At 47.0% G+C, this 25,613-nt stretch overlaps 1 protein-coding gene across 7 annotated transcripts in view; it reads right to left on the bottom strand.

Annotated features, from left to right (window-relative positions):
* Window positions 1–439: 439 nt before the first annotated feature.
* Window positions 440–25,613, bottom strand: part of HMCN1 (hemicentin 1) — a 179,696-nt gene continuing 154,522 nt past the window's right edge. For 4 of the 7 annotated variants that reach the window (XM_042033796.1, XM_042033794.1, XM_042033795.1 and 1 more), the window contains 23 exons: window positions 25,359–25,549; window positions 24,800–24,881; window positions 23,516–23,785; window positions 22,845–23,015; window positions 22,137–22,307; window positions 20,752–20,922; window positions 19,319–19,489; window positions 18,989–19,159; window positions 18,431–18,601; window positions 18,061–18,210; window positions 17,753–17,890; window positions 17,309–17,430; window positions 16,287–16,524; window positions 15,100–15,162; window positions 11,677–11,796; window positions 11,277–11,411; window positions 10,792–10,905; window positions 10,393–10,518; window positions 9,617–9,745; window positions 5,515–5,865; window positions 3,322–3,441; window positions 2,845–2,971; window positions 440–1,807 (listed from right to left, as the gene is read on the bottom strand). In XM_042033796.1, the coding sequence (XP_041889730.1) occupies window positions 1,441–1,807; window positions 2,845–2,971; window positions 3,322–3,441; window positions 5,515–5,865; window positions 9,617–9,745; window positions 10,393–10,518; window positions 10,792–10,905; window positions 11,277–11,411; window positions 11,677–11,796; window positions 15,100–15,162; window positions 16,287–16,524; window positions 17,309–17,430; window positions 17,753–17,890; window positions 18,061–18,210; window positions 18,431–18,601; window positions 18,989–19,159; window positions 19,319–19,489; window positions 20,752–20,922; window positions 22,137–22,307; window positions 22,845–23,015; window positions 23,516–23,785; window positions 24,800–24,881; window positions 25,359–25,549 (3,869 nt within the window). In that variant the 3' untranslated portion in view covers window positions 440–1,440. Of the gene's footprint in view, window positions 1,808–2,844; window positions 2,972–3,321; window positions 3,442–5,514; window positions 5,866–9,616; window positions 9,746–10,392; window positions 10,519–10,791; window positions 10,906–11,276; window positions 11,412–11,676; window positions 11,797–15,099; window positions 15,163–16,286; window positions 16,589–17,308; window positions 17,431–17,752; window positions 17,891–18,060; window positions 18,211–18,430; window positions 18,602–18,988; window positions 19,160–19,318; window positions 19,490–20,751; window positions 20,923–22,136; window positions 22,308–22,844; window positions 23,016–23,515; window positions 23,786–24,799; window positions 24,882–25,358; window positions 25,550–25,613 lie in introns of those variants that run through there. The other 3 variants (XM_042033797.1, XM_042033800.1, XM_042033801.1) reach the window with 3 other exon arrangements.

Below are 25,613 nucleotides of genomic sequence, written 5' to 3'. Positions count from 1 at the left end.
CCTTCCCTCATATCTTTTTAATGGAATTTATCTTCTTTGAGCTTTTATTTTTCAAGTTATGTTTCTGAGAAGCAAACCTGTTCAGTTTGAAGTTTGTCACTCATAAATCTGTATAAAGTGCAAAGTAATTTTAAGTCATCCTTGTTTTGCAGGACTATTTCACTTGGTGCACTGGAAAGGGAAGAAAAAGGCACAGCAAGTGGGGATGTCTAAAGTTACTTAACAATATACAAGAATAGAGACAAAATACCATTGGGCAATTTGTCCCTGTGGCTAAAAATATACTTTAAAGCTGGTGATAATCTCTTACTACCCCAGAGTGCCAGGAAGAGGGAAAAGAGCTGGAGTTGTTCCCTGGTTCTGCATTGTCCCCTCACACTTAGGGCAAGAGCTTTAGAAATGGAAAATAATTTTTTTAAAGATAAAACTCCCCGCAGTCTCAAAGGTGATGGGAACCTTTATTTTTGATTATTTTCATTGTATTGACACTGTCCTTTTATGCAAACTTAACTGTAAAACACTCTTGAGATATTGCATAGAAAATGCACATAGGAAAAACCACATATATACACGTCCATAAAAATAGAATACATCTTGGCAAAATTACTTGTGTACAGTGTATTGACATTATTGAACCAAACTTACATCACCTTTGGAGAAAAATGTTCCATGTGCGTAAAAGCCCAGACCATTTACTGAGCTGGGAGTATGGCAGTGGATATGGGTTTGGGTTAAATAAATGGCTATACCAGAATGGCAGAGTAAAAACAAACTTATAAAATATCTGCTCTATAAAGTAGAAGTAGCCATGTTGGTTTTTTCTTCCAAAAAATAGCAACATCTCTACACTTGCATGGAAACCAAAGGTACCAGTTCCAAATTCTCCTGTAGATTTGTTAGCTGCAAACAAACTTTAATGTCATTTGTTTCAGCATTTGCAACCCTTTGGCATGGTGGCATTTGGTGGGTTTGAGCACACAACATAGTATAGCACAGCCTTAATTCTATTGGATAATTGATAAGGAAAAAAAATCTAATAGATACAAAATTTAAAACACTTAGCAACCTTAATATGTAGACCGCTTGAAATTATGGGTTTATTTTCTTCAGTTACTTTCAGTGGAGGCTGCTCCTTGCTTACTGCTTTGACTACATGGATTTCTCTGCTAGTTTTCAGAACATAGCGTGGAAAATTACTATTCCAGTGTAATAAATAAAGCAAGTGGTAACAGGTCCTCAAAGCCATGGATCTTTCTCTTGAATTGGATCAATAGAACTGGAGAGGCAGCCTCGGGGAAGGAGAGGAAGAAAGAAGAGCATAGCACCCTTGGAAGTGCCGTGGTTCCCCCTGTGGGGCAGGCAGCAGTCAGGCTGAAGTGGTAGCACCCCCTGGCCCTGGGGAACGTGGTTCGGCCGCGGGCTCGCTGTCGGGGCCGGCGCTCAGTAGGGGAAGGCGGACACGGCGATGTAGACAATGAAGGTGGTGCGGTACTCGACGCTGCCGTCGGCGCTGTAGGACAGAGCCCGCACGCCCATGCGGTACGTCCGGGGCTCGCGCAGCGCCCGCGTGGTGAACACCACCCCCTTCCAGTTCTCGTCCCTCAGGGCAAACGGCACAGCAGGGTCCTCGTCTGCCATCAGGAAGGTGGTCCTGGGGTGCATGACTTGGTCGTGAGTGTAGGCCACCAGCCGGATCAGGTCCTGCCCCGCAGCAATGCCGAAGGGCAGCGACAGCAGCTTGTACTCCAGGGCGTAGGTGCTCAGGTCACACTCCAGGTCGTTGGCCGGGCAGCTTTTGAGACAGAACCTAGGAAGAAGCAGAAGACTTTAGCCCAGGGAGAAGGCACAGTATCTTAAGTGCTGGGATAGGTTTTGGAGGAGAAATTCTTCCTGTTTACCCTGTTGCAGATTAAAACTTCTCTACAAGTGCTTATGCACTCTTCCATTCGTTTCTCCTTTAGGGCTGCAGCCCATTTAATGTCCCTTTTTGCCTCACAGGATCATCTCAGAAAGATGTTGGCTACACTGATGTAATTAGCCCATTGGGTAAGTTTTACTGACCATGCTCTTAAACACTAAAATAGGAAGACCTAGTTTAAAATGTTCTGGGCAGCTCCATTTGAGGTATCTGTCTGTTAGGTCATAAAGAATTTGGAATGAAGGACAGAATAAAATTTACTTTTATTAATCAAAAGTTAAAACAGGAAATCTTTGCTAGTGCAGTTTGCCAGTGCTCATGGAGGTCAAAGGACATGACCCATGTCAGCGTAAACATCATTGCAGTTGAGTTTGATCCCAGAACATGGTTTCTGACTATGAAACAACCTATTTTTCCTTTGAGTATTTGAAAGATTAAAAGAAATCAATACGGGTTTTTTTCCCAGAACAGGGAAATAAAAGCTTAACAGAAACTGTAGCATTATTTTCATGACTAAAAAGATGCTTCAAAGATGCTTTGAAGCTGATGGCAAGTCAGGCCATTACCGAGATTTAGATTAAATGTTAGGAAGGAATTCTTCCCTGGCAGTTGAGGCAGTGGCACAGGTTACCCAGGGCAGCTGTGGCTGCCCCATCCCTGGAAGTGTCCAAGGACAGGGCTTGGAGCACCCTGGGTAGTGGAAGGTGTCCCTACCCATGGCAGAGGGTGGAACTGGATGTTCTGCTAAGGTCCCTTCCAACTCAAACCATCCCAAGACTCTGTTGACTCTATGATCTCCTATGTCAATGCCTTACCTTTAGCTACTGTGAGCTCTACTGGTGTCAGGCAAACTTTTCTTCTTTAACAAGCACAGGTTAAGGAGCTGAGCTTGGGGCAGGTGAGAAGGGGCTGAGAAAAAAACATACCCAGAATGTGGCTCTCGCTGGTAGTTGGGTGGACAAGGAGTGTCTATGCACTCGTAGCTTCCTCTCATGTTGAAACACATCTGATTTGCTCCACAATTTATGTTCTCTTCAAGACACTCATCAATATCTGGATGGAAAAACATGCAAGGGATCAGCTGCTGGTAGAAGAATTAAAGGGTGAAAACTGAAGCGGGTAAAGTCTGAGCAGAGCCCAGAATGTGCCTCTGTTTGACCCTAGAGCTTGGAGCTCAATGTGTAATAGGTCACAGAATTAGAAGTTGCAACTGTCTAGTTTGCTGATGTTTTATGAAGCATTGAAGTGTGAAATATAAAAACTTCTGAAACTTGACATTTTGAATGCTGACTCTCACATAACCAATTCAGAGAGGTAGGTGGCTTAGCCATGTCCCGGGCCTAGTTTGTGTCTGGTTTCTTTGCAGCCCTCCCCCTGAGCACTGCAGGGATGGCTCTCCGTACCTTGGCAGGTTTTGCCGTTGGGCATGAGGCGGTATCCCGAGGGACAGGCACACTGGAAGCTGCCCAGGCTGTTCCTGCACTCGTGCTGACACGTGTCTCTGCTCTCACACTCATCGACGTCTGCAGAGAGAAGCACCAACACCTCAGCATTCCCTGAGCCTGCCATGAACACAGGTACTTTTCCCATATTTCTGTACTGCAAGTGTATGGACAGAGCTGGTGGGAGTTGTCCAGATCTTTTTTTCTGATGGGGTTGAACATCTAAGACTAGAGTGTCCTCTCCCCTTACCTGTGCCATTCCATGTAACTCTGCAGGCACTAAAGTCAGCTTTGAGGGGCTTCTCCCCTCGGTGAAGAGCAGCTGTGACAGATCCCAGCTGAGGAGAGCAGTACCGAGACAGAGCTCTGGGAGAAAGGGGGATGTGCCACCTGTGTCCACTGCCGGGTCACACAAACACAGTCCTGCCCCCAAAGCCATTTGAGCTGTCTGATCATCAGGTGTTAAGCAACATGCTTAGGGAACACCCAGACTCGATACCTCGCCAGAAGAAGCCTTGTCACTGGGGGAGTCTTCCTTACAGCCACTCCCTCCTCAGCCAAAGCTGTTTCCCTTTTAAACTGACCTCGCCCATGCCAGAGGGATGAATTAGGCTCGGTAGCTGCGATGACTGTCAGTAAATGCTCTTCTTTTTTTTTTTTTTTTTTTTTAAATCTCCCTCTCAAATACAGAAGTACCAGTACCAGACCACATTATGTAAAGTTTTCAAAGCACATTAGTGTGATTTAGACACAGATAATTTATAATTATAATAGCTTTTTGAAACATCTGCCTAGTTCAGGACAGCAGTAAAGTAGTTCAGACTTGCATGGTTAAATCAGTGGAAGTAAGGTCTTTGCTTCCCCTCTGACTGACAGGGGTTGCATTAGATCAAAATGCAAACAGAAAAGAGAAACAGATGTGACTACAAAGCCCTGTGCTGTTAGCAAATCCTGATGGTTGTCTATTGAAAAAAATTTCTTTAACAAAAGCATAATTTGGAGGTGTTTTTCATATTAAACAGTAATTTTAAAATTTAGATATTTAGTCAATGAAATAAAAGTTTCATGGAATAATAATATTATTAACATTCATGGAATATTAACTAATTCCAACTGGAAGCTGGAATGAAGATCCAAAATTGAGCCTAACCCTTCCTTCCCTCAGTGACAGTGTATTCCTGGGCCTCTCAATTAAACTCCTGTACCATAACAATCCAGATGGATATGACTACTGAAACCTCTTCATAGCTTAAATACAAGCTTTAATGTCTGCCCATCCTTAATTTTTATTAATTAAAAGCCTATCCATGTTTTTCACCATTACACCTTGCTGCGTCATCCCAGCAGTACTGGTTGCTAGAACCTTGCTGTAGATCACTATTTACCTGAAAAGATGTCATGCCTACTGGGAAGTGTCATTTGCTTGAGATACTCAAAACACGAGTTAACTTGGCAAAGTCTGCCTTAAGAAAAGCATATTTCCAATAATTAATTCATTTTTAACATCCCTCCAAAAACCAGGGGCGGAGCTTCCCAGTTCCCATAACTGCCCATCTCCTCCTCAAGGGAGAAGTGCCTGTGCTGTCACTGCCAAACCCATGATGAACCCGTTTGTTTGAGGGACCAAATTACATTGCAACCCCTTTTCTTACTTAATAATAATTTAAAAGCTTCTGTGCCTGTTGCCCGTGTGACAGTGACTGACCGTCCTATGGCACTGCTGGCACTGGGCCCAGTGTGCTCGCTTCTAAAATGTTTATTGCAAACCTTTCTGACACAGATTACTGCTGCCAGTGGGAGTCTGACAGAAGCACTGTGACTAGACTGGGGCTGCTGGTGGTTTTTGGAGTGTGAGAAGATTCACCAAGGTGAGCTAGTGTGACCAGGAGAAAGAGAGTAACACAGGGAAATACTTTGCAAACAGGTAATAAACCACACAATTAAAACCAGAGGTTACAAGGAGGTTTGAGAACATTTTTGCTGCAATGTGAGTCAAGACAGCAGAGACCAGAACATGCAGAACCCTCTGAATATTGACCAGGGTAATAGAAAACACAACCCCAGCACCACAAACCCTCAGCCCTTGGTATGTATCATACAGTAAGCTAAGAGTAAGGCCCAAAACAGAGTTGCAAAGATAGGACTGACATTTACCTACACATCTGGCATTTCTTGCCTCATAGCCTTCAGGACAAGTTTCTCTAAGGTTCCTTCTAGTCCTGGAGAAAGGTATTCTGCTGTTCCTATACTCTGAGAAGGAGCTGTAGAGATTTGAGGAGTGCCTGTAATAGTGCTGCAGTTGCTGGTTGTCTCTCCCAGGGGAGAATTGAGCATAGTTATAGCTACTGTAATAGGCACCCGAATTTGGCACCCTCTCCAATCCGGCGCAAGATTTCCCATCACCCAGTAACTGTTGCCCAGGTGGACAGAAACACTTGAAGCTGCCAGGGGTGTTGGTGCAGTGAAGTGCACAGGGTTTAGGCACTTGTTCACATTCATTAATGTCTGCTCATGTGACATGATCCAGAGCCCCAAACCATGTGGAAAGGAGAGAAAACAAACAAACAACAACACATAACTATACATTTATATACACACAGATACATATCTCAGTCTCAGGAACAAGATGAAGACATAAAAGCGAGATTTGGAGGCAGTAAAACATGGAGAACACTATGCCAAGCAGGCAGGATCCACTGCCCTGGACTGTAAGAGACCTTCATTCTCCCACAGGCTGATGCCACTGTGCTCACCAGGACAGGAGCCCTGCTGAAGCCTTGTTTCAGCCTCAGCTGCTCCATACTCTCTTAGAAATTGGGGTTTTTCCTTAAGTGCTCCACAGATGAGTGGGAGAAGCTGCTGGGCCCTTCTTTAAAAGAGGATGCTTAACACAGAGCATTCCAGAGAAGTTCAGTGCTAGAAATTCCCTACACCCCACACCAATGGAAGTACAACAGGCTCCAATGTGGTTATTGTGCCTCATGTTGGGCAGTTCATAAAATCATGCAATGCTTTGGGTCGGAGGGACCTTACAGCTCAGCCAGTCACACCCCCTGCCATGGGCAGGGACACTTCCCACTATCCCAGGTGGCTCCCAGCCCCGCCCAGCCTGGCCTTGGACATTTCCAGGGATCCAGGGGGTTGGGCACGTTCTAACTTTTCATGTTGTTACTGGTCATTCCAGCTGTGATAGGTTGGAGACTTTACATATTAATTCACTTTTGGACAATTAAAAAATAGAATTATTTTTGTTTTCCTAAGCAATGCTTTTTTCTTTATAGTTGTTTAAATTGCAATCCAAAGTTATTTGAGCCACCCCAGCAGTAAATATCCATCCTTAAATCAAATCTGAGTGCTGAGCATAGGCCTTGAGGGTACAACATGCTGAGTGTCCTTCCCTCCAAGTAACTATGAGTGCTCTTGGGACTGCAGGACCTTCTCCCACAGTCTCTCTGATACTACCAGAAAGAAATTTTCTATAGTTTTTATCAAGTTACTTCAGGCTCAGCTGGAAATTTGACACACACTGTATTTCTTCTCAAACTTAATATTTCTTCACCAGAAAAAGACAAAAATCTGCTAATTCCAAACAACTCTGCAATGACCAGAAATAAAAAACTTGCTAATAACATACATCACAACATATCTAAAATTGACATATATTATAAACATTTTCCTACTAGAAATTAAAGATGATCTTAATGGCGACTCAACAACAGTTTAATTATTTTGTAGTAGTGTGTATTCTTTTAATTACTGTTGTTAAAATGCCATTAATCCAGTGTTGTTACAGTTTCATTTGGATCCCCTCTGAACAGAGGCTTTTGAGCACAGTTTATATTCTCCAAGCCACAAATTCACGAGAATAGTCAATATTGTCAGAAACATAGTAGAACATTAGACTGCATTTTTATGAAGTTGTTAATATTTGATATGTTTAAGGGGATATTAATAATTAAATGCTTTAAGAGCTGGAAATCCAGAAGTAGAAATTGCAGAGTGTTTAAATATTTTCCAACTGTTATTTGGCAAACACACAACTAAAACTTCAAGTATTCGTGGAATTATCCTTAGGGTGCAATTTTCAGGTGTTACAAACAAGAATTTCACTTTAAGTATGGCAACAACTAATTTGAATTTTAAGTGCATTAATCTCAGGATGTGCTTAAGATGAAAAATTTATTCTTCATATACATGTAAAAGAAAACAAACTCATCATTTCCTTAGCACTCAAGTGCTGACTTTTACATCATTTACGTGCCTAAAATAAATTAACACTGATGTCTTTATGACAACCAATGTTCTTGGAACAAGTTGTGGATAAGCAATAGAAGATTAGCATATAAATTATGAAAGACAACAGGTGAAAATTTGAACAATTTCTTTTGCAAGAGCAGCCTGTGCAATACAAGCAGAACTGACTGCACGGAGTCACCAGCGTCGGTTCCAGGGCTGCCCCTGTGAGAAGAGGCCACTGAGGCATGGGAACCCTAATATTTACAAGAACGGGCTAAATTGCTTTGAAATTGAAATAGCTACATTTTCAGACTTTCTTTAATTTGAAAAACAATACCTGATTGTATATTCTAGATAGCCTTGCATGTGTTATTTGCATTATAGCAGCTTTTAGCAAAGCCCTTCCACCTATGTGGAAAGGAGAGAAAACAACACAGCTCCCAGAAATGCTGTAATTCAGGTAAATGGGCACACAGAGATCTGTGGGGGTCACAAAGGAGCATCTTATCCCCGTCCAACAAACAAAACAGGGAATGGTGGCACAAGGGACTTTACCCAGGGTAAAAATGGGACTGGCAGGAGCAAAGTTCACTTCTTCTATTTCAGTCTGGGCCCTACTTACTTTTCAACTCCTCCCTGTGCTCACTGTCAACAGTGACAATAAAAACTGGATTTTATTAACAAAACTAATACTTTGGATGAATCTATATTTTAAATATATTTTTAGGAACGTAAAAATTCAAAGGATAAAAACACTTTAGGAGAGAGGTTTCAGTGGCCCTTGGTCAGAAGGCAGCTTTAAGGCTGCTGGTGTTTTGTGAAAACCTACAGTCCCAGACTTTATCTGGCTTTTTCCTGTCAGAAGTTTAAATGGCTTAAATATAAGTTAAGAGTCTGGGATTGGTTTTATTTCAGCACAGAGGCAGATGGCAGAAGTAATATCTTGGTCTACAGCCAAACACCACTTAGTGCAATTTAATCTCTCTTAAATCCCAAACATTCCTGGCTTTTGACAGTCCAAAATCTTAGGTTGTTAAAAAAAAAAAAAAGAAAATAACTATTTATCACTTAGGAGAGCTAACCTTGAAGAAGTCAACAGGGAGGAATGCTTTTCTGACATGATACCTTACAGCAACCGAAACCAACCTCACGGAAGTGTCACATACCCACATTCAGAAATCCTCATTATCAGGGTAGGTCAGCTCTTATACTCTGAATATTTGACATAAATGTAGTAAAGATGATTCTAAATGATCCTACTGCCTTCCTGAAGTCTCTTAAATGCCAAGTGAATTTGCTTATCCACTTGCACTGGCCCCACACATTAAACTCTCTTGCTCCCCATGTCTGAGCTCCAGAGCCTCCCATGACATGGGAGAAAACCCTGTGTGGCTTTATGCCAAGATGGCACAGGGACTGACTGCGTGGCTGGCATTCCTGTGACTGTCAGGAGTCCTATTTCTTCCCTGCTGGGAGTCACTCATGCCAGGAAGGGAGCACTGTGCTCTGCCTGCTGAGGAACCCCCCTGGCAGTCCTGGTGGGGGAATAGGTGTGTTTGGGATGTTCAGGAGCCAAACTCAGTTCTGGGTCTGTCGGGCCTCTTGCAGCTCCTTGGAGTGTGCTCCCTAAGGGCACCCACATGACTCTCTGTGTGACTGCCTTCCAGGGAGAGCCAGGGCAGGCCGAGGCACAGCTAGAAACATCAACAAACCCCACCTCATTTTTATAACTGAAGGCTCCTGTGGAGTGGTCACTTGCCACATCCATCCACCAGTGCTCTGAGACCCTCTTACAATTTGTTTTCAAAGTACGGCCTCAAACCAATCTCTGTTTGGAACCATTTAGCTCTGACTGTTTGTTTAGAATGGAACACTTCGTTTTGGATGGGCAGTTTGGAACTGCAGAGCAAACTTGTCTCTACAGCATGGTCTTCCACAGGGATAGCACTGATGGTGTGTTGCAGCAGAAAGCCAGGCAAAAGCAGCAGCAAAGGTGTGAGAGGACTGAGTGGCAGCTTACCCACGCAGGGCCTGGCCATGCCCTGGGTGCGGAATCCTCGCGGGCACACGCAGCGGTAGCTGCCGCGGGTGTTCTCACACAGCTGGTTGTAGCGGCACTGGTGCGACCCCGACCGGCACTCGTCAACATCTGCAGCACACGGCAAGGGAACGGTCACAGCTCTGCACAATCCTTACTGGGGGAGGAAGCTGTGGCTGCTCCATCCCTGCAAGTGTCCAAGGACAGGCTGGATGGGGCTTGGAGCAACCCGGGATAGTGGAAGGTGTCCCTGCCCGTGGCAAGGGGGAGAAATAGGTGATTTTTAAGGTTCCTTCCAGCCCAAATCATTCCATGACCCCGCTGGAACAAAAGCTTTGGTACCATCTACAACATCCACTGTGCTTAAAACCCTCCCTGATAAGCAGCAGGGACCTGTGATCTTGATTGAGAGCTCCTGAGCCCAACTCTTAAGAAATCATGCAGACACAGGGCAAAACATTTCAGTCAATGAATAACTGAGAGAAATCAAGGTGCCAACACAGAAAAGACACCAAGGAAAATCTTACTGTTCTTGCTTGAGAACAATGGAAAACTAGAGGTGGCAAGGATACACTGCTTTTTAATTAAAAAAAAAGGTAAATACAGATGTTCCCATAAGCAAAAACAAGTTGGTGCTTTAATATGTGCAGATATTAATAAGTGGAGATGGACAATCTTCAGGATTATTTAAAAAACTAAACCTCATCATTGTCCCCGTGTTTCCCATCAGCACACAGTGTATTAATGCTTCTACTCACCAATGCAAGTCCCATTCTCTGCTTTGGTCATTCCACTGGGACACAGATCAATGCACTTATAGCCACCACGGGTGTTCTTGCAGAGCTGATCAGGCCTGCACACATTCTGCCGGCACTCATTGACATCTTATTCAAACAAAAGCCAAAAGAAAAGCAGGATTGCACTCAATTATGTAATGAAATTACCCTGTGTCTACACACTGAATAATTTCATGCACGTGGATCAGTCAGCCCAATTCTTGCTGCCTCTGGCTTTAGTACTGCTTGACAAATTCCAAAATATACATCAAGTGTATCATCCATAGCAGGATTTTCTTTCATAAATAAATAGAGCAACAAATACATGTTGAACTCTGTCTGTTGGAAGGGGGGAATGGACATTCAGAACTTCATCCCTACCCACACATTTTCTGCCCTTCAGCTGGAATCCTGGGTCACAGCCACAGTGGAAACTTCCTATGGTATTGAAGCAACGCTGATGGCAGGAGTTGGACTCTTGACACTCGTTAATGTCTGTGGAACAACACAAATCCTTGACACCAGGGCTCGGAATTGCCCCATGGGCATTACCTGAGCAGGGTTTGGCTGAGTTCTGCTCAGCAGTGTTTGCTGCTCTCCCATCTTTGTACAAGAAAATGCACACAGGACACAAACCCAAGAATGCTAAGCTCTTCTCTGATGGGATTTTAAATTTACTTCTAAAGATGGAAGAAGCAGAAGATTAAAAACCAAAACAAACCTATAGAAAAACCCACACCCCAAAAATCCACAACCTTAAGAATCAAAATTGATAGACAGATGCTTGGAGACGCCCTCTGAAGCGAGTTTCAGTTGCTGGAGAGCAGCATTTCCAGCTGATGGCCACGAGCGCAGCCCGCGCGTACCTCGGCAGCTGGAGCCGTCGGGCGCCCTGCGGAAGCCGCTCCCGCAGCGCGGCACGCAGCGGAAGGAGCCGGGCAGGTTCTCGCAGTCCTGCCCCGCGTGGCAGCTGTGGCCCTCCAGCGCACACTCGTCGATGTCTGCAATGGAAACGAGCTGCACACCCCGCACAGCGGACACACACTCACCAGTGCCTTCAGCACCAGCAACTAGAAACACCTGACTGCGAATACATTCAGCTGTGAAATAATTAGAATACCACCAATAAATTGTATTCTTATAATGAGAAAATGGCCCAAATAAAACCTCTCCTTAGCAATTTAAGTGCCTTTTAAGGCATTTTAAAGCCTAAAATTATCTAAGGGGCATTTGTATCCAAGCCGTCCCCAGCAGCACCTCTCTTACCCTGACATGTTCTGCCATCAGCAGAGATGGTGAGGCCTTTGGGACAGGAGCAGTAGTAGGATCCCACGGCATTGTGACAGGTGTGGGAACAAGGATTTCCCACAGCACATTCGTCTTCATCTGGAACAAGAAAATATTTGAAAAACCAGTGAGACTTCAGAAGAAACTACTCCAATCTGATCCTTCCTCAGAGGGGTGCGACTGGGAAAGCCTACAGGACAAAACCAGATCCAGCAATTCCCTTCAATTGCAACCTTTCAAGAGGTAATGAAGTAAGTCCACAAAATCATTTCAGATGATTTCTCCCTAAAATAACCCTGACTCTAGAGAGACAGCCAGCTCGTGTACTTCTCTCCACCTCCATCCCCCGAGCGGGAACATGTGGGCTCTTGTCTGAGGTGCCAACACTCATCCTTTCCTCCACACAGGTCACCCAAGTCCTTTGTTGCTCTGCAGGCTCAGCAGAGCCTGATGCTTTGTGTCCTCTAAGTGTACCTGAGGTACTGATGTAAAAGCTGTCTGGGCACTACTCATATTGTAGGTGAAGACAGAAGTAAAGTCTTCAACTACCCTTGGATCCACACCCTTTTAGCAAGGATAACTCACACTTTTTGAAGACCATACTTTGAACTCTAAATAAAAGGGATGTAGGTTCTGGTGGTTTAATAATGTGTCTAGCTCTGGAGCCATAAGCACAAGGTGGACATGGACCTCTTAGAGCAGGTCCAGAGGAAGCTATGGAGATGCTCCAAGAGCTGGAGCCCCTCTGCTCTGGAGCCAGCCTGGGAGAGCTGGGGGTGTTCACCTGGAGAAGGGAAGGCTTAATGGATACTTTAGAGCCCCTTCCAGTGCCTAAAGGGGTTCCAAGAGAGTTGGAGAGGGACTTGTCACAAGGACCTGGAGGGATAGGACACAGGAAATGTCCTCCCACTGCCAGAGTGCAGGGATAGATGGGATATTGGGAAGGAATTGTTCCCTGTGAGGGTAGGGAGGCTGTTGGGGTCTCCTTCCCCGCCGTGTAGCCCTGGGAGAGGGGCCCTGAGGGCACAGACACGGGGTTTCCCTGCCCCTGCTCAGCCTCGTTCCCGTTGGTTGGTTTGTGTTCCCCTGCGTGGGCAAAGGAGCCTTGGTCCGGTGACCAGAACAGTTCCTCAGCAGAGCTCCGGCCATGTGGATGGAGAAATAAACATCTCTGAAACATCTACCAAGAATCCGTCCATATATATTTCTTTTCCACAGGACTCCTTGTTTGATATGTGTGTTACAGTATCCCCACTGTAACATAATGGTGGGGAATTGTGAGCAGAACGATCCCCGATCCCTAAGCGACTGATTTGTGTGAGTAACTCCGGATTCCTCTTCTTGGTTTTGTTTGCAATTCCATATCTAAACTATGGAAGAACCGTGGGAAGACTCCTGGCTCTCAGAGCCGCATATGGACATTTATCTTAAAATGATTCTTGAACAACAATTTGTAAATTTTAGCTTGATTAAAGCTCAAAAAGAACTGAAACACTTCCTGGCATGGTTGTTTAAGAACTTTTTCTATGTTTCTTGGGATTTAATTCTTACCAAGGAGTTTTGGAAGGCCGTTTGGACACAGTTAATATTTGAGTCAAAATACATGCCGATGGAAGAATATTTTCATGAATATTATTTAATTTCCGAGACTGTTGAGCAATGTCAGCTGTGTCCCGGCGAAGGGAAGCCTGCCTCAGGTGTGGCCCAGGCCACGTGCACCGAGTGCTCTGCGAGCAGCAGCGAGGCAGTTCCCGCGTGCGGGCGGAGCCAAGCGAGCCGCAGTGTCGGTGGCGGAGCGAGGAGCGGCGGGAGCGGCGGGACCCGGCAGTGCCCGCCCGGCCGCGCGCAGCGCGTGGTGGAGCGAGCCCCGTGAACGCCCGGCCGAGAGGGGCGGCATGCGGGCGGTGGCGGTGGAGCGGAGCCGCGCCCAGCCGAGATGCGCGCTGGGGCAGGGCGCGGGGGGGTCGTCTCTCGGGGACCCGGCCGAGACGTGGGTGCAGCGCCTGGCAGCGGCAGCAAAGCTGCGACCAGAGGAGGCGACGCACGGAGAACTGAGCGGCGCGGCCCGGCCCGGCCTGTGCAGCCCCGAACGCAACCCCGGGAAGAGCGCGCAGGCACCAGCAGCCCCGACAATTCCAACACGGGAGCGACCAAAGGAGAGAGCAAAGACACAGCGAGACAGAAAACAGCAGCTACTCGGAAAAAGGAAAAGATCATAGTAACTAAGACCTTAGGGATAGTAAAATGGTATAATGTTAAGCAAAATTACGGTTTTATAACAAGGTGTGACAACCAGCAAGACATATTCGTGCATAGAACTGCTATTAAAAAGAATAACCCTGAAAAATGCATCCCAAGCTTGGGAGATGGAGAGGTGGTGGAATTCAAAATTATACGAGGTAGAAAAGGGTTACAAGCATCGCAGGTCACTGGGCCTGATGGTGTTCCTGTAAAAGGCAGTATATATGCTAAAAATCGTAGTCATGTTAGACAGTATCTCTATTGTAAAACCCCCCTACAGTCTCCCTTTCCTAATCCCACCTTTCCCTTTTACCCTATGTCCTATTAACCCCAGTGTATTCCCAATCTGCTTTTTCATCCATGGTTTCCCTCACAAAACCATGCTTTTGCCAATTGTTTCCCCAAAAATCCCTTTCCAATGCTGAAGGGGGGATGAAAAGGGGGAGGGGAGAAATTAAACTCTCTCCTGCCTCAGTTTCCCCACAAAGCATGCTCAGAGAGTTCTGTCTCCCTTCTGTCAGCCCTAAGATGTTCCACAGAATCTGATTGGACATTTAAAGACTCAGGAGGGTGGCTTGTTTTGTCTTGAAACTGTTCTTGTTATGTTTATCCAGTTGTTTTCATTCTCCTTTTATTAAAATAAAACGGGTGAGGTGTTGGGGTCTCCTCCCCCGCCGTGTAGCCCTGGGAGAGGGGCCCTGAGGGCACAGACACGGGGTTTCCCTGCCCCTGCTCAGCCTCGTTCCCGTTGGTTGGTTTGTGTTCCCTGCGCGGGCAAAGGAGCCTTGGTCCGGTGACTGGACCAGTTCCTCAGCAGAGCTCCGGCCATGTGGATGGAGAAATAAAACATCTCTCTGAAACATCTACCAAGAATCCGTCCATATATATTTCCTTTCCACGGGACTCCTGGTTTGATCTATGCGTGTTACAGTATCCCCACTGCAACAGGAGGCCCTAGCAAAGGGTGCCCAGAGAAGCTGTGGCTGCCCCTGGATCCCTGGAAGTGTCCAAAGGCCAGGTTGGATGGGGCTTGGAGCAACCTGGGCTAGTGGAAGGTGTCCCTGCCCATGGCAGGGGGTGGAAATAGGGGATCTTTAAGGCCCTTTCCCACCCAAACCACTCCAGGACTCCATGGTTACACCCACCCGTGTCAGTCAGTACCTGAGCAATAAGGCCCAGACGAGTCCAAAGCAAACCCTGCAGGGCACTGGTTGCTCCGGTCCCCTGTACGATAAAGGAAGCACATGTCACTTGTGGATATAAATATGGCCAGTTCATTACTTTAACATTAAGAATTGCAGCCCAGCAATTTGACAATATTTATTATATTTCACCACAAAACAGAAACTTTTAAATCCAGCCTTTAGTGGTTTTTCTACTTGGTCAGTAAAAGCCAGTATTACATGGCTTGAGCCGGTTTGAATAACATTGAACAGGTTGGGGGCTCCCTCAGAGTGAGCTGCAAGTTCCATCCCAGCCTAATGCATCCTGCAAAGTTTCTTATTGAAAGAATAAAGACCATTCAGTTTGACTTCACATAAAAGGAGGACAACAGACCCAAACCAAACAAACCCAAACCAGCACGTCACAAATCTTAGGAGGTCACTGTAGAAGAACACAAGTGTGTACTATGAACTGCAATGGAAAACTGAGGGAGAGACTCTTCAAAGGCCAGAGGGCTTTGGCTGCTTGAAAACTGAAATTGAAAAAATTAAATTAAAAAAAATCCCAAACACCAGTATCTTAATTGTTGGAGGAAATAAATCCAAGTTCAGTAAAGGCTTAGCCAGATCTAATCACAAGCATATCTTGACCTGGAGACTTCCTTTTATCAGATCTCTTTTTAAATTAAAAAAAAAATGTACTTGGTTTTCAAATTGTACAATGAGTCCCTAATCTGGCAAGTGGGAATAACCTTATTTTACTTAATTTAGAATGTTGTTACTGAAAAGAAAGACTGAGGCAGGCAGGCAACCCCACTGTTTCATTTACTTCCAAACCAGAGTAATTTCCCTGCAATGTAAAAAAAAAAAAAGCCCAGAGAGTGTTAAAAAAAAGTAACAAGCCAGTTTGCTCATTAATTAGGGCTTCTCAAAGGAAAATCTGCTCACACAAATCCATGCCCATCCCCTTTGGTCACTCAGGTTCATAAAAGCCAGCAGTTAGCAATGCTAACTAATAATTAATTTATGGGTACATCAACAAGATTTGTAGGTCCTGGGATCTACACTAAAGCTACCCAAGTTTCACAGAATTTCTTTTTGAGACTACAGGTGACTCAAAGAATTCTAAGAAGAGAAGATACTCTTTTTACATTGTTTGATTTCTGGGAAAGACCAGAACAATACCTTTTGCAATGGAAGCCTGGATTTTGAAAGCCACGGCCTCCTCCAGCGGGTTGTACTCAGTTGTGATGGAGGCAGCGCGCAGTGTTTGCACCAGGAAGGGCATCTTGCCCTTGGTGGAGTCGTAGGTGATGGTGTGGTTCCACGTGTAGGGAACACTGACTCCGTCTGCTGTGAAGAGGCGCGTGGAGTGCGCGTGCAGCTGCCCAGGGCCCGTCTGGATGTAGTCCTCTGCGTAATCCTGCAACAGAACCCTGGCCTTCAGCTGCTCCCACACCAGCACCACCTGGGCCTGTACTTCAGAGCTGTGAGATGTGTTCAGAGAAAAGGGGCTTATCTTAACCACGGAGCACAGGGTACTGCACACACGGGTCCTTTTCACTCCTATTTTAGCTGTTGAATCTTAACACTGCCTGGTCTATTACTTTAAAAAAGATACAGACTGATGTACCGAGGATCCTGATGATGGAGGCCACAGCAGAGCATTTCTAAAAAATATCTTACTCCTCAATAACAATCTTTTGAGGTCTAAATATTTGGCTTTTATTCTAAGTCAGATGCTGACAAATGTGCTAAATAAAAAATCGGTAGAGACGAATTCTGGGTATAAATATTGGACATACAACATGTTGCAGTTTACCAAAGTATCAACAACTTCAGGTGTATTTATTGCATGGTGGGATTAATATAGTAAAATACTGGTTACCTCCTACTAATCACTAAGTCAGAGAGGTTAAAGATGCACCCTTCTGGCTCTGCCCAAAGCAACACTGACATGCCAGCCATCAATAATTGCCCTGAACACCCTCCTCAACACTACCTGCCAACATCTCACACTCTTGAGAGACCAACACCTCATGAGAACTTTCTGCTTTCAAAGGCAACATCAGCAGCATCAGTTAAACCAGGCACAAAAGAAGTCAAGTCAAGTACAGCAGGTTTCAGGACTCAGTGTTTCCTGCTTTCCTCTGGGTGAGAGGAGTACAGATGCACAAAAGCAGGGGTGGTACCTGGAGCAGCTTTACCTTGACACTGACATCAGCCACCGACTGGAGCTGCAGCACGTGGCCACTCACAACAACATCCAGCAGCAGGGCCCCGTCCGCGTCCAGGCCGCGGGCAATGTGCGTCATGCGCAGGATCTCACCTGGCAGTTTAACAGCACGCTGATTTATCAAACATCCCAAACACAGACTCCCAATAACCACACAGGATCTGGAGTCCCTTGACTAGTTATTTATATTTACATTTTGTAAGGTGTACCATGACCATGAGAAAAAACACAACACATTTCAAACTACAGCTCCAAAAGCTGGAATAAAGCCTCAGAAGGCCACAGTCAGTCTGAAAATATTGGTGTAAGCACAAGACCCAAATTTCAGCAATGGTCCCCTGCTGTCTTTTCAGAAATGCAACATCTATCTGGCTTACTGGACACAGAAAGAGCTGGTATATCCCAGGGAACTCACCAGTTGCGAACTCCACCTGAGTTTCTCTCTTGAAGACAGCATCAGTGAGTGTAAACCCATTCATTGCTTCCCCAATTTCTTTGGCAGTTGTCCAATAAACCGGGCTGAGTATGGAAATGAGCTTTCTCATCGCTGGGCCTGAAGAAAACACCACAGAACATCAGGGAGCTTTGATCTCAACACGGACCCATATGCACAGGAGCTAAATATGAAGACCTAGAACTAGTGTAACCCTTCAGATTTAAACCAGAAGACCACAGGTGTTGGTGTATTTAGAGAAAAAACTGGTAAAAGTCAAAGAGGCCTACCAAGGGTCCGAGGGACGTTGGTGATCTTTGCCTGTATCACTCTGGTGTCAGAGTCTGGGCTGTCCATTACCGTGGCGTTCAGGAAAGCAATCCCAAATTCCACATCATTGATATTGCCAATGATGCTGCCCTTGGCACGTGCAGGCCCACCTGTGCAGGGGAGCAGGGAGAGGCAAAACACAACCCCATGTGATGCACGCTGTTGGGTATTTTAGGGGAGAGAGAGTTGAGCTTAAGTTGCAGAGCACATTTAAGCCCAAAATATTAAGTTACCCAGTCAACTTGCCAAGATGAGAGAGAGCACCAGCGAAATCAGAAGTGCCACAGGCTTTCACCACACTGTCACTGCGAGCAGGCTGTAAATACTCACCAGGACATGCTTGGGTGTTGCACCTGGATATCTGGGAGGAGTCCCCAGGGCAAGGACGGCCATGATTTAATGGTGCTGGGCTGCTGCACAGGCGCACCCGGGTCTGCTCTCCTCCTCCACAGGAAGCAGAGCACTGGCTCCATGATTGCCACTGCCCCCAGTTTCCATCCACTGCAGAATAAAGAATGAAGAAAGCAATTTTTCAGTTTAAATGTTTCAGGCTGCATCGGTTATACTGAAGTCAATTCCTTCATGGAGGAACCAAGGTTCTAAAGGAATAGCTCAAAGGGCGACTAAACCATCTTAATGGGCAGGTGTGAACACTCCTGCCCTCAGAAACACAGAATCCCAGAATGGTTTGGGTTGCAAGGGACCTCAAAGCTCATCTGGTCCCACACCCTGCCACAGGCAGGGACACCTTCCACTGTCCCAGGTTGCTCCAAGCCCTGTCCAACCTGGCCTTGGACACTTCCACAGATGGTCAACATTCCTTATGTGACATATACCCTGCTGCCTTGCAGAGAAAGCTGCATTCCCACTGCTGTTGTGAGCACTGACCTGGGCACAGGTCCGTGCTGCACCTCTGGATCTGCACATCAGCCCCAGCACAGGCCCTGCCACCGCTGGCTGGGCGTGGGTTGTCGCAGCTCCGGTACCGCCTCGCCTGGCCCCCATTGCACGTCCGACTGCAAGTTCCCCAACTGCTCCAGGGGCCCCAGTTGCCATGAACTGCAAGAATAAGTCAGATTTGATCTTCCTCTGCGATTTAAAACCAGACAGTCAAGCTAGGAAAATACTTCTGTTGGAGAGTGCCTTCTTATTTTTTTTTCCCAAAAGGAAAGAACCAAACCCAGCGAGTAGGCAAAAAGCCCAACCCAAAGCACTTACCTGGGCAAGGATCACTGTTGCAAAAATCCATTTGTATGTCACTTCCCTCACACTTGTGTCCCCCAAACTGCGGGGCTGGGTCGGAGCAGTGGCGCGTCCTCTGCCTGCTGCCTCCCCCACAGGAGACGCTGCAGGCGCTCCAGCTGCTCCACGGGGACCACTTCCCATCCACTGCGGAGAGAGGCATGGCAGCTACAGCCTCTGACTCCAGGAGTAACACAGCACAGCAGTGCTGCATCAGGGAAAACTGAACATGGATGTCACTGGCTCTCTACAGCATCTTGGCTACTCAGGGATTTCTCCCCGGGGACCTGGGGCTGCTGATGGGTGAGAGCTGGACCAGCCCTGGCCATGTGAGGTCGGACCAGAACTCCCCATGCCCTGGGCTGATCCCCCAGTGTGGGCAGCAGGGGAGGAGGGATTCTGCCCCTCTGCCCTGCTCAGGTGAGACCCCACCTGCAGAGCTGCCCCAGCCCTGGGGCCCAGCACAGGGAGGACCTGGAGCTGCTGGAGAGAGTCCAGAGAAGGCCCCGGAGCTGCTCCCAAGACTGGAGCCCCTCTGCTCTGGAGACAGGCTGGGAGAGCTGGGGGGGTTCACCTGGACAAGAGAAGGCTCCAGGGATACCTTAGAGCCCCTTCCAGTAACTAAAAGGGCCCCAAGAGAGCTGGAGAGAGACTTGGGACAAGGACCTGGAGGGATAGGACAAGGGAATGGCTTCCCACTGCCAGAGTGCAGGGTTAGATGGATATTGGGAAGGAATTGTTCCCTGTGAGGGTGGTGAGGTCCTGGCACAGCGTGCCCAGAGAAGCTGTGGCTGCCCCTGCATCCCTGGAAGTGTCCAAGGCCAGGCTGCAAGGGACTTGGAGCACCCCGGGCTAGTGGAAAGTGTCCCTGCCCATGGCAGTGGTGGCACTGGATGGGCTTTGAGGTCCACCATCACAAGGTCATTCTCCCTTCTACCACTTCCTGGTCACGGCAAGGACTCAGTGTAAGATCTGGCAGGATGGAGCATGAAGCTAGAAGGCTCACTCTGACATGTTCCAAATCCATGGAATTTCCCTCCACTATCCCTGCACTCAGCCAAATATAAAAGTCCTATTTCAGGATTGTGATTTTTCCTATCCACTCATTGAAATGTGGAAGAAAAGGATAAATGAATAACAGAACATAGAAAATTTTTAAAACAAATATCTAGGAAACCTATCATTTAACTGTCAATAATTGAAAACGCAGCTTCTGTAAAGTAAAGCAACAAGGATAGGGAAAGAAATCCCATTTGTAGGGTCTGTAGCAGATGCTAAGTAGTGACAGAGTCAGTGACAATAAAAAGCTTGAAGGGGAGTTTTTTCAGGAATTAGACTTTTAGAACCAGAAAGTGTTAACCACACCCGAAGCAGACGCGGGGATGGGAAGGGAAGAAGTTTGGTCTCACCTGGGCAGCGCCGGCGGTGGCAGAGCTGGAGCTGCGTGTCGGGGCCCCGGCAGGCGGGGCCGCCGTGCGCCGGGGCCGGGCTGGCGCAGAGCCGCAGCCGCGTCTGGGTGCCCTTCCCGCACGTGGCGCTGCACGGCCCCCACGGCGCCCAGGGGCTCCACTCGCCCGGCACTGCAACGGCACCGCAGCTCGGCACGGCCCAGGACACACACCCGGCATATCCCGGATCCCCCACACTGCCCCCAGCACAGACACACACCCGGCATATCCCGGATCCCCCCACACTGCCCTCAGGACAGACACACACCCGGCATATCCCGGATCCCCCCACACTGCCCCCAGCACAGACACACACCCGGCATATCCCGGATCCCCCACACTGCCCCCAGCACAGACACACACCCGGCATATCCCGGATCCCCCCACACTGCCCAGGACACACACCCAGCATATCCCAGATTCCCCCACACTGCCCAGGACAGACACACACCCGGCATATCCCGGATCCCCCATGAAATGCCGTGAGCAGTGGCCCAAACAATCAGCACTTTGCCAAGCAGAGATTGACTCTTTCCTTTCTGTTTTCTGACTACATCACCTCACCACCATCATGGAACATCAGAACTGAACGCTTTATCAAATCCGCATTTTCCCAATCCCCTGGGTAGGATGGGGGCCTGAGCGGGGCTGAGGCAGCCTGGCTAAAAGCTGCCAAAGAACAGCAACAAGAGCTGATTTTCCTGCCAAAACCTAGAGAAGTGAGTCTCAGGCCCATGGATGAGCATTTTGCGTCACGGTGGGAGCAGAACCAGGGAAAAATGGAAAAAATCAAACATTGCAATTGTACAGAAGGGAACACGTCAGTGGTGAAGGCTCTGAATAAACAACAACCTGTCAAATGTGGGAAATACTCATGTGACAGGAAGGAAACCTGAACATTCAGGTAGTTGGGAGCAAAATGTGGCTAAAAATTGTAACAACAGAGGAAAACATACAGATAAAGTCTTAAATTATTAACAATCACTTTAACATAGCTTTTAAATAATTGGTGGTTTGGGTTTGGTTCTTTACGTATTTTAACTGGCTTTGCAGGACAGGTTTAGAGTAGAGAGAATTTACACTGTGAGGATGTGGGTAACAAGTACTGGAAAATATTAAAATACAAAATTAATATTTTTACTGGTGCAAAAAAAGAAAAAAAAAGAAATTGTTGAGATTTCTTACACTTACATTTGTGATTCCTGTTTCTAAGAACTAGAGCCATTCAATTAAAAAAAAAGTAATGAACAACTAAAAATAAGCTCAGATAATTTGGGTTTGGAGAAACAAAGAGACCAGTATGTGAAGCCCCTCATGCAAATAAGGTTAAATTACTCTTCTCTTACCTGGGCAAGGCCTGAGATTGCACATGACTGACTCCAGAGCACTGCCCTCACAGGGCTTCCCTCCGTGCTGAGCCAGGGGGTTACTGCAGGTCCTGCTCCTTGTCCTGTTCCCTTGGCCACAGCTCCTTGAACACTCTTCCCACAGCCCCCACTCCGACCAGCTCCCATCCACTAAGGACCAGAAAAGCCCAGTTTTCATTAAACAGTATTTCTGCAGTATTTACTGAAATGTCCTCTTTCCACAAAATCCAAAATTAATTACAACTACTTTGAAAAATTAATCTGCCATGAAGATCCATAGTGATAAAAGTTCATTGTTTGGGCACTTAATACAAGGCACATTAAAAGCATTGGTTCATTGTGGCTTTTCAGTACTTAAAACAGGGTTTACAAAATAGAGGGAGAAAGACTTAGATGGGCAGACAGTGATAGGACACGGGGAAAAGTTTTAAACTAAAAGATGAGAGATTTCGATCAGGTATTTGGAAGGAATTGTTCCCTGTGAGGGTGGTGAGGCCCTGGCACAGGGTGCCCAGAGAAGCTGTGGCTGCCCCTGGATCCCTGGAAGTGTCCAAGGCCAGGCTGGACAGGGCTTGGAGCACCCTGGGCTAGGGGAAGGTGTCCCTGCCCATGGCAGGGGATGGCACTGGATGAGCTTTGAGGTCCCTCCCACCCAGACCCGTGTGGGATTGTGCGATGCAGCGGTACCTGGGCAGGGCTGGCGCTGGCAGCTGCGCAGGTCGGTGTGGGGCCCCTGGCAGCCGCGGCCCCCGTTGGCTGGCACGGGGCTGTCGCACTGCCGGACGCGCTCCTGCACACCCTGGCCACAGGTGACGCTGCACGCCCGCCATTCCAGCCAGCTGGAGAACCCGCCGTGCACTGCAAGGGGAGCAGGGATGCTGCTGGCACTGCTGGTGCCTACAGCTCTCTTAGGCTGACAGAGACAAGTGAAAACTGAACTTCCTGACCCTTGGAAATCCAACTCACTTCATGTCATTTCTGTGCAAAAATCTCTTACCGTAGTTCAAAGACAATTACTGCGTATGCTCCTAAGTGCTTTTCTTTAGAGGCACAGTTCAGTTATGACGTGTTCTGAGGATGGGATCTTGTTCAAAACCCTTTCATTATTATTTTTGTCTCTTACCCTTCACAGCCTCTGTCTCTCCCAGCTGAATGAGCATAATGGAATAAAATTTAATGAAAGAGATCCCACTGACACTTCACACTAGGCTTACCTTAGCTTATAATGCTTATAAAGAAGGTAAGATCAAACATCTCAACTGTAAATGTGGGCGAGATGTACCTTGACCACATCTGATCCAGATTAATGCTGTCATCTACCAGCTTCAAAGTCACTCTTTGATGTTTTGTGCACCTACCCTGCACGGTCAGGGGGGCTGTGATGAGGACAGATCCCAGGAGATTCCTGGCTACACACTCGTACTCCGAGGTGTCCTCCCTCTGCAGCGCGGCGATGCGCAGGGAGCCGTTGGGCAGCAGGGTCACTCTGTCATCACCCAGCACAGGCTGTCCCTGGCGGGACCAGCTGATGGTGGGAGGGGGCTCTCCTCTGGCCTGGCAGTCCAGCAGTGCCGTGGCACCGGCTTCCAGCACGGTCCCCACCGGTTCAACAGTGATCACTGGGGGGCCTGGAAGATAAAGGGGCAACAGCACATGGGCGCAGGTTTGATTGATTTAGTATTAAAGCGAGCGCAGAGAAATCCTAAATCAGTTTACTTTGACTAAAATTATTATTGCTGACCCCCCACTGGCAAAACAGAAACACAGAATCCTTAAGGATAGAAAAGACCTTTCAGATCACCAAGTCCAACCATCAACCCAGCACCACCATTGATGTTCACCACGAAACCACATTCCCAAGTGCCGCCAAACAGACACACGTTACAACACCAGCAATAGGCTGGTTTGAATATGCAGCAATCTGAGCACTGAAGTGGAGATTAAGGCCCAGCTACATGAGCACATGCTCTTCTTTATTGCCAAAATGGGTTGTTTTTCATAAAACCCACAGGAAAATGTTATTAATCATGTCAAGAGACAACAGAGGGGTAAAGAACAGACCCACACTGCTTGAGGCTATAGTAGGAAGGGCATGTTTAGAAATTCTCCTACTAGCAAAGAAAAATTCTAACATTATTTTTGCGAAAAATAAAATATTGTCAGTGAGAATTAGGATTCACCTCATATAACCTGCTTAATTGATAGGTTGGGAGTCTAGTTTATTCCAGCTGTATTGAGTGAACTAAGAGAAACAGGCCCTTTCAGAGAGTGATTCAGCCCATTCCACACTGGTTTCTAAGGCTCAACCGCCCTTTACATTCCTCTCTTCTTTGACCTCAATTACAGCTTAGACCAGACTCTCAAATATTCATGATGAAAGATGCCCAGAGAAGCTCTGGCTGCCCCAGCCCTGGAAGTGTTCAAGGAGCAACCAGCTCTAGTGCAGGGTGTCCCTGCCCACAGCAGGTGATCTTTAAGGGCCCTTCCAACCCAAGCTGTTCTACGATCCCATGGAAGAGGAGATGAGTCCAAACCTCCAGGGCAGTGCCCAACCTGCAACACTCTCCCAGGAGCTGCCTGCACCTCCCCACAGGCAGGTTTTCACTCCCATAAGGGGCATTAAGTCTCCCTTTGAGCCTTACTCTGTAGGGTCAGTGTCAGGCTGCGCTCTACCACGCCCGCCTCGTTGGTTGCCACACACTTGTAGTCACCAGCATCTTCATTCTGAGGAACAAAACAGGGGCTCAGTTCACAGGACCCCACCTGGCAGGGAATCTTAACCCCAATTCGAAATGCAGACACGAGTTCATGGGGAAAAATAGGGATCTTGTTGTTCAGATTAGGAAACTAGATTTGGAATAAGAGATTTGCACGTGGAGAATGCAACTGCTTTTCAGCTGACCCGTAGAACACAGCTCTCTTAAGGTCAAGAGCAAAGGTCCCATTTAAATGGTCATGACCAGGATCTCACACACCAACAATTAGTATGTAAATTCAGTCCTTCTGACAAGCAGAGAGAACTCTGACCCCCTGGGGGTTTTTGCCTCAATAATTTGAATCTAATTCTAGTCTGAATGAAAACATTTGTTAAAGGTAAAAGCAAAAAAGGATAAATGGCTAGCCTGACTCTTTCAAACCAACGTGATCAGCAATATCAGTATCAAGTTCAAGGCAGACACTCAGTATCAGGGCAGGACTCACCACGGTGCCGTAGATAGCGAGGGAACCATTCACAAGCTGTCGGATTCTGTTGCTAATCTGAACTCCCACTCCTTTTTTGCTCCACTGGATGGTTGGAGGGGGATCTCCCCTGACTTCACAATTCAACATGGCATTGCCACCCAAGGGCTCGATTCGGCTGGAGTGGTAATCCCCTTTGAAGACTGGAGGCTCTGAAAAAACAAGGGATGGCAGAGAAATAGTAGAGCCAAAATAAAATGTCCTTAATGATAACTG

Source organism: Corvus kubaryi, unplaced genomic scaffold (assembly GCF_017639235.1).
Source record: "Corvus kubaryi isolate FWS band 111438036 unplaced genomic scaffold, C.kubaryi_AGA036_p1.0 37361, whole genome shotgun sequence".
Lineage (NCBI taxonomy): Eukaryota > Metazoa > Chordata > Aves > Passeriformes > Corvidae > Corvus > Corvus kubaryi.
This window is presented reverse-complemented; position numbering and strand designations above follow the sequence as displayed.